Here is a 9,971-nt window from a genome sequence, read left to right on the forward strand (position 1 = left end):
AATCGTATTAGAAAAGGGACTTTTGCCAATTTCAGACCGGGTATAGACTATTTTGTGGCGATGGCCTACTAAAATTAGTTTTTACTGATATACATTTTGTTGTAAAGACATCTTGACTTTTCAGTGGCAAGAGAAAACGCAGAAAGTGACTCCGAGGGTGAGGGAGAGAGATGGAAGGCTCCGGGCAGCCACTTGTCCTACCACCACAGAGCGGACAGCGAAGGGTTAAACTGAGGCTGGGGAAACCTGATGCTAATTAAAGGCTTTGGAATGCCACACACTGACATTCTATTCCAGAACCGAGTAGAGTGTGGGTCGAGAGTCGGTTGAGGAGGGAGAGATGCGTGTCTCCCGTTACTCTGGTCTTTAATGACATTCAGTCGGGTTACCCAAGCTGTTAAACACTAGCCACAGGTAACATTCCGCCACTATTTGATGTTTCAGACAACTTTTTTCATAGTGAGCGATTGATTGCAGGCTGTAGTCGTTCTCTCAACTGCCGAGGAGCCCATTTGAGTTTTGTTCTGGTTGGTGTTCGCATCTTTGTAAATTATGCATTGATGTATTTTACGCATTGGTCTTATAAAGTGTCATGCGTTATTATGATGTGATTGTGTGTATTTTATTCTAACAACTACTAATTTACTCCTCTTTTGTAGACTAATTAGCTTGTAGTGGGGCAGCTTGATTGATTTCAGTCGATTGATTAATACTGCGCCTCCATCTCTTCACACAGACCGGATTAATGAACAGAGAATGCTGTCTTGCAAATCGACGCCTTTGATGTTGTGGTGCCTCTTGTCTTCGCTCGGTATCGCCGGTGGTGTTGCGGAGATATGCCGAGGGACGCATTGTTTTGGTCCAGAGGCAGGGGATCCCAGACCTTGTTCTGGACCTCACTGTCCAGTGACACGGTCGCACCGACCATCACGACAACAGAACCCCACCACCACGCAGCTCCGATCCTCGCAGGTCGCCGCTTACCACCAGCCAACATATCACAACGCTCCACCACCACTAAGTTCTGAGTCCAATCCTCTCGCAGCTCAGCGGGAGAGATTCGCGGATGTAGACCCGGATGGCGGGCGGACGGTGGGGTTCGGACCGGGTTGCACGGGAGCGGATTGTCACAGCCCGCAGAGGCATCCTCAAACTGCCAACGACACTAGGGATTGTAAAGGGATCGAGTGTAAGCTGCCTCTGAGGATAAGACTCAAGCCTCGACCCAGGGCATGTGCAGGAGATGGATGCCTGTCTGGGAGTGATGATGATGTTGCCGCCACAAGCCACCCCACTCTGGTCCACATGCCAGACCGAGCCGCGCAGTTTCTGGGAGAGTTGCCCGACTTTGGAAACCCCGTGTCTGACCAGGGCAGCGCCCCGCTGGGCGTTCAACTTACTTGCGACATCAAGCCAGGTGATTGATTGAGCAAATGTATACTTTCTAATCATCGTCGTCTTTTATGGAAATATTATGGAAAGACAATGCGATTTTAATATAAAATACCATCCCCAAGGCCAGTGATTTGCAGTGGATCAATGCTTATGAAAGAAATGAGTGGCATTTCCAGCTTGGCTTTCATAGTCTGTAGTTCTTTGCCTAGACAGTTTAATCAGTTTCACACTGTGCTTGAAATTGAAAAGTTCCCATGCCAGACAAACCTAGTGAGAGGTGCTTTGATAGTATGCCCAAAAATGTTCATGGCAGATATGCACATCTGTCGGGAGTCGGGATATGCGTAGTTACTTTTAGGGGAAGAATGGCTAAACGGGAGGAAATTCTGGCAGTCAATAGTGGAGAAAATTGACTCAGCTTTGATGTGTCTCCATATAGGAAAATGGTATTGTTGATTAACTTGTAATGAATCATTCATAGTGGAAAATCGTATATGTTTCAGTAAGTCTGAAACCATTTGCATTTCTTTGTATTAGATTATCTTGAAAGTCCTCTTGAGCCCTTTACTTGGAAGTTTTTACAAAAACAGCATCCGCAGTGCTGCTGAAGTCCTTGGCTTCATGTTGAGTGAAATCTAGCACCATTAAAAGAGGCACATACCCATCTGGGTGAAGAGCCAGAGTGCCAGCTCACAGCTCACCTCCCTCCCCTCTGTTTAAACGGCAGGTGTGAGCTTAACTCTTCTCTCTCAGTCCGTATGCTCGCCACATCTTTTTTGTCCTTTAATCCCCTACCACCTCCTCACACTGTCTTTCCCTGTGCCAATACCTGTCTGTCTGCCACTCACTATTCCTTTTGGTCTGTCTGACTTTTGTCCCACCCCACACACCCCTTACTCTCTCTCTCTCGCGCTCTCTCTCTCTCTCTCTCTCTCGCTCTCTCTCTCTCTCATACACACATTCCTTCCCCCTCCATTTCTTTTCACTCACTCTCTCTCTTACTCACACTCACTCACACACACACACACCTCTACTCTCACCCCCCCCCCCCCCACACACACACACACACCTCTACTCTCACACTCACCCCCCCCCCCCCCCCCCCTCCTTCTCTGTGCCAGGGGAGAACGAGGTGCCCTCGGAGGATGCCCTGATCCTGCACCTGCAGCTGGCCAAGGGGCAGGAGCAGCTGGTGGAGGCGCTGCGCTCCCAGCAGACGCTGATCCGCGACCTGCAGCAGCGGCTGGCCGACCAGCAGGGGGCGCTCCTGGCGCAGCAGCGGGAGATCCTGGAGCAGCAGCGCCGCATGTCCGAGCAGATGGACGTGGTCAAGGCCCAGTACGGCCTGCTGGCCGAGACGCTCAAGCAGGCCTCCTTCCAGGGCCTGCAGGGGGAGCTGCAGAGCTACTTCGAGAGCCACCTGGCCGGCCTGCAGAGCCAGGCGCGCAGCCACCTGCACAAGTCCTACGCCGTGCACAAGGTCGACGTGGACGCCAAGGTCATGGACGTCCCCGGGAGCGACACGATGCGTCTGCCCCCCCACATGCCCGGCCTCGGCCCCCCCGAGCCCCCCCCCCGCACGCTCCACCCCCTGCTGGCCTGCCCGTCGCCCTGCGGCCCCGAGCAGTACTGCGACTTCCAGAGGGAGCCGCCCGGCTGCCAGAGCTGCACCATGTGCCCGCCCGGCTTCTTCCTGGTGTCCCAGTGCTCGCCCACCGCCGACCGACTCTGCCAGGTACCCGGCCCACTCTCACCCGCCTCCCACATGTCAATACAGCCGGCCAGATGTGCTGTGAATGGAGCCTGGGCCATGGGGAATGGTCTTTGTGTTGAGTTGGAACAAGTCTAATAGGGGCAATTGCTCTGTCGCTAGTTTGGAGTTTAACACGGTTTTAAACTCCAACTCCCAACTCCAACTCCAGTTTAAAACCGTGTTAAACTCCAAACTAGCGACAGAGCAATTGCCCCATATTGTTTAGCAAGAATTGTTTTTATTGTACATGTATATATATGTAATATGCGCAAAATGTCATCATTGTGGTGACGCTATTGAAATGATGATGCCTAAAATAGGGGTGAATGTGTCTTCATGGCTCTTTTGCATGGACCTTAAGAGTGACAGATGCAATTTGTCTTCAGGACAGGGATGAATGCCTTGAATTACCGAAAGTGTGTGGGGAGCGAGTGAAGTGTCTGAACACCCCAGGTGAGCATTTTTCAAACGGCGTTCTTAAACACACAGTCACTTATTCATATTAAATAATGCTGTGTGTGTTCCAAGGTCACTGCCCGGGCCTGACAGTGTAATGCATTGAGTTGTTTGTCATGCTGTCCTGGTGTTTGGCCCTCGCTGCGATGCCTCTTCTTCTCCACCAGGGGGCTTCCGGTGCCTGGGTGTGTCTGAGAGGGAGGTGTCGGCCGGCCTGTGCGGTCACGAGTATTTCTACAACCGCGAGCTTCAGGAGTGCCAGGCCTGCTCGGACTGTGACGGCGCGCCGGTCTCCGTGCCCTGCACGGCCACCAGCGACACCGCCTGCGGCCCGCTCGCCCTCTCCTCCGACAGCCGGCTCTCCCAGGTCTGGACCGCCGCCTCCGGCCTGCCCTCGGCCCGGACGCGGGCCGGACAGCACGTCTTCCCCGGGCTGCAGCTCAGCGTCCGCGCCGGCGCAGGTGGCGGAGGAGGAGAGTCCGCGGACCTGCTGCGGTCCAGCCCGGACGGACGGCTCACGCTCAGGCAGCACGGGCTGCTGTGGGTGGACCACAACGTGGCGGTCAAGCACGGATGCAGGAGCTACCTCCAGGTGGGCGTCCGGCTGAACGGCAGCGAAGAGGAGCCCCAAGACCTGAGCAGCGTACGGCTGGAACAAACCGAGAGGAAACGCTTCCAGGTCAGAGGTCACAGAAGGAATTTTCTTCCTTTGCCATGCTCAGCACCAAGCTCTGATATGAGGGGAATTCAACTTCCTGTAGCTACCTGCATACATGATTATTTCTGAGATTCTGATACGTTTTCAACTTATTATTCAACGTAGTTTTGAATAATTACGTACAGTATGTAGTCAGCTGCTGGCGGCTACATGAAGTCAAATCCATCTATTATGTTCCTGCAACAGTTGGTCCGCAGAGGTTGTCGGTTTCAAACAGATGAAACTATTTAGTAAAGGCTGAAAAAACGAGACACAAACATCAAGCCGTACTTTTGAATAATAGGACAAATATTTAACAGAGAATGTGAAGATAATGCGTTTCACATGGCAATGTGTGTGTTTACAAAAATATCACCCTTTTGTGACCAACTTATTTGTTTTTTATTGATTGATTTTCAAAAACAGGCGTCGGGGCAGAAGGTTACAAATAGAGTATTTATATGGTAATGGAAAAACAAATGTTCAGTCCTTAGTTTTGGCCTTTTTGTGATTTTGTGTTCCTCGTCTCCTGATGTCTCTGCAGGGTGTGAGTGTGTGTTCCTGGTCTACTGATCTGTGTGTGTGTGTGTGTGTGTGTGTGTGTGTGTGTGTTCTGGTGTCTGCAGGGCGTGAGTGTGAGTGTGAGTGTGAGTGTGTGCTCCTGGTCTACTGATCTATGTGTGTGTGTGTGTGTTCTGGTCTCTGCAGGGTGTGAGTGTGAGTGTGAGTGCGTGTTCCTGGTCTCCTGATCTGTGTGTGTGTGTGTGTGTGTGTGTGTTCTGGTCTCTGCAGGGTGTGAGTGTGAGTGTGTGTGTGTTCCTGGTCTCCTGATGTGTGTGTGTGTGTGTGTGTGTGTTCTGTTGTCTGCAGGGTGTGAGTGTGTGTGTGTTCCTGGTCTCCTAATCTGTGTGTGTGTGTTCTGTTGTCTGCAGGGTGTGAGTGTGAGTGTGTGTGTGTGTGTGTGTGTGTTCCTGGTCTCCTGGTTTTCTGATCTGTGTGTGTGTGTGTGTTCTGTTGTCTGCAGTGTGTGAGTGTGAGTGTGTGTGTGTTCCTGGTCTCCTGGTCTCCTGATCTGTGTGTGTGTGTGTGTTCTGTTGTCTGCAGGGTGTGAGTGTGTGTGTGTGTGTGTGTGTGTGTGTGTGTGTGTGTTCTGGTCTCCTGGTCTCCTGATGTGTGTGTGTGTGTGTGTTCTGTGGTCTGCAGGGTGTGAGTGTGTGTGTGTGTGTGTGTGTGTGTGTGTGTGTGTGTGTGTTCTGGCCTCCTGGTCTCCTGATGTGTGTGTGTGTGTGTGTGTTCTGTTGTCTGCAGGGTGTGAGTGTGAGTGGTGAGTGTGTGTGTGTGTGTGTGTTCCTGGTCTCCTGATCTGTGTGTGTGTGTGTGTGTTCTGTTGTCTGCAGGGTGTGAGTGTGTTCCTGGTCTCCTGATCTGTGTGTGTGTGTGTTCTGGTCTTTTGGTCTCCTGATCTGTGTGTGTGTGTGTGTGTGTGTTCTGTTGTCTGCAGGGTGTGAGTGTGAGTGTGAGTGTGTGTTCCTGGTCTCCTGATCTGTGTGTGTGTGTGTGTGTGTGTTCTGTTGTCTGCAGGGTGTGAGTGTGTGTGTGTGTGTGTGTGTGTTCCTGGTCTCCTGATCTGTGTGTGTGTTCTGTTGCCTGCAGGGTGTGAGTGTGAGTGTGTGTTCCTTGTCTCCTGATCTGTGTGTGTGTGTGTGTTCTGTTGTCTGCAGGGTGTGAGTGTGAGTGTGAGTGTGTGTGTGTGTGTTCCTGGTCTCCTGATCTGTGTGTGTGTGTGTGTGTTCCTAGTCTCCTGACGTGTGTGTGTGTGTGTTCTGTTGTCTGCAGGGTGTGAGTGTGTATTTGTGTGTGTGTGTGTGTTCCTAGTCTCCTGATGTGTGTGTGTGTGTGTGTGTTGTGTTGTCTGCAGGGTGTGAGTGTGAGCGTGGCGTTGGAGGTGGAGCCCACCCACACGCTGTCCCTGTTCCTGCGCAGCCCCAACCAGCACTGCAACCAGAGCCGCGACCTGACGACCTTTGACCTGACCGGCCCGTCCCTCAGCCTGCTGTGGCTGTCCCACGACACCGGCGCCGTGGCCATGACAGCCCACATGACCGCCTCGGCCGCCCACTACCAGACCAGCTACCGGCCGACCTTCCGCGTGGCGTCCGTCTCGGACGCCTACATGCTGTCGCTGGGCCACGACGGGCGCGGCGTTCGCTTCACCGAGGCCGGCGTGGTCAAGTTCGTGGTCCAGCAGGCGCTGTACGCCATGGGGCACACGTGCGTGCGCGAGGGCTTCTCGCTGGCCGCCTACGTGACGCGCAACGGGACCAGCGGCGAGGTGGCGCGCGCCTTCAAGCCGGGCGTCAACTACCGCGACGCGTCGGTCACTCTGTCGGGCGCGGCCCGCGTCGGGGCCGGAGACGCGCTGAGCTTCGAGCTGCTCTCGCCGGCGCAGTGCAGCGTGCGCTACTTCGGCGACGGCTCGGGCGTCAGCCTCTTGAGCGTGCTGTGGATCCCGCCGGCGATGGCCAGCGCGATGTCCGCCAGCGTGGCGCGGTCCGGCCTCCCGTCGGGCGCCGTGCGGAACAAGGCTCTTCTCTTCCAGCGGCCGGACGACGCGGACCCGGGCGGTTCCCCTCCTCCTCCGACGCAGGTCCGACTGGCCGGCGCGGGCGATGCCCATCCGGGACGCGACTTCGTCTTCGGGGAGGACGGCACGGCCAACGTGGCGCTGACCCTAAAGCTCATCCACTCGTGCAGCACCGTCAAGCTGACCCTCCACAGGCAGGACGCTGGAGGCCCGCGGGGAGGGGTCAGAGGTCATCAGGGTGGCACTGCCCCGTTGGCACAGCAGGTCGGTGGGCACATGCCCGAGGGCAGCGAGTGGGCCAGCGTGGCTCTCCGCACTTCCTTCGCCGTCCAGAACGGCACGGCCATCTACGCGACGCTGGACTGCGTCCGCGGGCGCGTCAACCAGATCAGCCAGGACGGCGGCCCTAACGTGTCCATCCTCTGGGTGGCGCTGTGATCAGGATTGTTGCACGGAGTTGACGTTTACCTGAAAATATTCACAGGTTTTTGCACACAACTGTGGTAAACCTGAAACAGCAAAAACAGAATATCTTTTCTCAGACATTCTGAGATGTATCGATGACATAGCACAGGTGCTATATGGATAAGTCTATCTCCATACATTTATGTTTTTAAAGTAGATTATTAGGTTATACATGTTGTTGCTTTGTTGTCCGTGTACCATTTTTGAGTTATATGATTTCAGTGACGCATTAATACCTGTCTCCTGAGCTGAGGACAGGGACAGTGGAGTTTTTATATATTGACAAAAGTACTTAAAGCACTCAAGTACTTCGGCTGGTTGACCAGAGACCAATTTTTCCTTAAAGAGTGAGTTTAGAGTTGTGTGTGTTTAATTTCTGTCAAGTGTGTGTCTGTGTGTGTTTGTGTGTGTGTCTGTGTCTGTGTGTCTGTATCTGTGTGAGTGTGATTGAGTTTATATGTGTGTCACAAAACGTTTTATTCAACTGTGCAGGAAATATTTTGTCTATCCATGTTAGAAAATGTTTCACAAAATATGTGCTTGACATTTGGTTGAGTCCAGATAAGTTATTTATAACACTTAGATTTGATTCTGAATGAATACATGTACTGTATGGTCCTCTAATACGATTAGCAAACACATGCCATTGAACCTGGTAATTTTGAAAAGAAATTTGTCCAAATTTGTTCATTCATGTACTGTATACCATCATACATCAGCTTTTTTGTAGTGAGGCAACAGGTATGTCAGTTTCAGTTAGACGACACCCTGCATTTATATGAAGTGTATACGTATATTGGTGCTGTGTATATATGGTATATTTTTCTTTACTGTAAATGACATGTACTGTATGAGAGTACATGTGGACATGGTATTTGTTTGTCTGAGTTTGACTGCAAAATGGCTCTGATTTCCAATGGGGCTGTGTTAAGTGTATACTGCATATGTTTTGTGTTACCCTGGCCTGCGCAGACTAGTGGAAGTGCTGTCTTAGCATACCATAGTTTAATTGTTTCTGTATGGTCCCCATTCAGCAAACCAATTAGGAAAAATGAAGTGTTTTGGAGAATTGGCAGCAATACAGTCACCGAAATGTCTCCTGCTATATCGCCACTCCCCACATGCAAATGGTGATTGAATGGGTACTAGTTATTTCCTAAACCTCAAGTGTATCAGTGTTGTAGACAGACGGGTGTAGTCTCTAAATGCAAAGAGAATGAATAAAACATATATTTTCCTTACAATGAAACACATTCCTGGAAGTCTGACAAAGCCAGTGGAACTATGATGTTTTGTGGTGGACAACATCGCGTCGTTTTCCTCGCTTAACAGAAACATTGGCCTATGCCTTGAACGAGTGCAAATGTTCAGATGGATTAGATTTGAACTGTTCCTGGTATGCACCATTAAGAAAGCCGCAATGGTCTTAAATTCCAACCACAATGTAACTCGCCATCGACCTTTGCTTTTAACCATTTCATTGTCCTTTGCTGTGGTTCCTCTGCCATGTCTCACAATGCCGCTATACATATATGGGTTCCCTGTTCGTCTTCAGTAAGGAAATGATCGATCAGATTTGCATTTAGAGGTTTGACCAAAACTAGTGTGTACAGAAATTATTTTTTTATACGTTGTAAGTGTATGTTGGCCTGTTGATGCGAAATGTCTAGGCTCATTCTACATTTTCTTGTTTTCATTTTGCAACAAAATATGAAGTACATCTGAGGTTATTAGTTTAAAACACCAGTATCCTGGTGAGCTTTGCCATATTCCGATCGAGACATACCTCCAGTGGTGTTTACACTGGCCCTGATTATGGAGAAAGTCCTACCAGGTGCTGTCTCACTGGCAAGAGTGCTGTTATCGTCTCTTTGTCAAAACCCTGAGTAATGGCACTTGCTTTAGAATAAGAAGCCCGCTGATTGTGAGAAGTAATGAAACGATTCTGTCTGCATACGGAATTGGAAACAGGTGTGCTAGGAGCCCGGAGCCAGCTGTCTTATGCAGCGGATCAGATGAGACGTTCGCTGCGTACAGGAAAACAAGCACAAAAAAAAGAGTTGGAGAGAAGTTGAAGAGAGAATGAAAGGCTGGGGGAGAGAGGGGTGGGGGTTGGATTAAAGAATGCATTGTTGTGTTTAATGTTATTGCTGTAGATCTTATACAGTTATGTCTGTTTATACAGGAAGTCAGAATCAATCAAGTCCTGATGCAGACATGAAACAAAGCAGAAGGAAATGATCTGGTGATCGGACATTAGTTGTGGTGTTCCATTTGACCATGATTAAAGAAAACATCAGACTTTTAGTCAGGAAACATTAAATTCATTTCCATAAGTTCCCAACTCCCAATTTATGAATCACTCTGTAGCCTCTGTAGCCAAACCCAGGCTGGGTTTCTGTGAGCTCATAGGCTATTCAGAGAGCACAGCTGTCGGGGGCCAACCACATGCTTCATTCCCTCACACATTGAGTTAACCTGCATGAAATTAACCCTCATCATTCCTAACACTGCAATAACCACTGTTTACTGGTTAACACAGTAGCACCATTTCATGTTCATGAATATTCAGTTGCTTGTAAATGTTCAACTGCTCCTACATATACAGTATGGGCAGTAAA

The 9,971-nt window shown here is 50.5% G+C and overlaps 1 protein-coding gene across 1 annotated transcript; it reads left to right on the plus strand.

Moving 5' to 3' along the window:
* The first annotated feature begins 299 nt into the window (after positions 1-299).
* On the plus strand, positions 300-8,593 carry nell3 (NELL (neural EGFL like) family member 3). Its single transcript, XM_062521878.1, has 6 exons — positions 300-414; positions 737-1,417; positions 2,517-3,130; positions 3,535-3,601; positions 3,772-4,283; positions 6,220-8,593. Exons 2-6 carry the CDS (start codon positions 757-759, stop codon positions 7,321-7,323), a joined length of 2,958 nt encoding a protein of 985 aa, XP_062377862.1. The 5' UTR covers positions 300-414; positions 737-756; the 3' UTR covers positions 7,324-8,593.
* The last annotated feature ends 1,378 nt before the right edge of the window (positions 8,594-9,971 follow it).

Source organism: Sardina pilchardus, chromosome 19 (assembly GCF_963854185.1).
Source record: "Sardina pilchardus chromosome 19, fSarPil1.1, whole genome shotgun sequence".
Taxonomy (NCBI): domain Eukaryota; kingdom Metazoa; phylum Chordata; class Actinopteri; order Clupeiformes; family Clupeidae; genus Sardina; species Sardina pilchardus.

Excerpts from the sequence above, each read along its gene's own strand:
- nell3 (XM_062521878.1), top strand. The coding sequence starts at position 757 with ATGCTGTCTTGCAAATCGACGCCTTTGATGTTGTGGTGCCTCTTGTCT. Across the intron at positions 3,131-3,534 it reads CCGCCGACCGACTCTGCCAG|GACAGGGATGAATGCCTTGA; the intron begins GTACCCGGCCCA and ends ATTTGTCTTCAG. Across the intron at positions 3,602-3,771 it reads GAAGTGTCTGAACACCCCAG|GGGGCTTCCGGTGCCTGGGT; the intron begins GTGAGCATTTTT and ends CTTCTCCACCAG.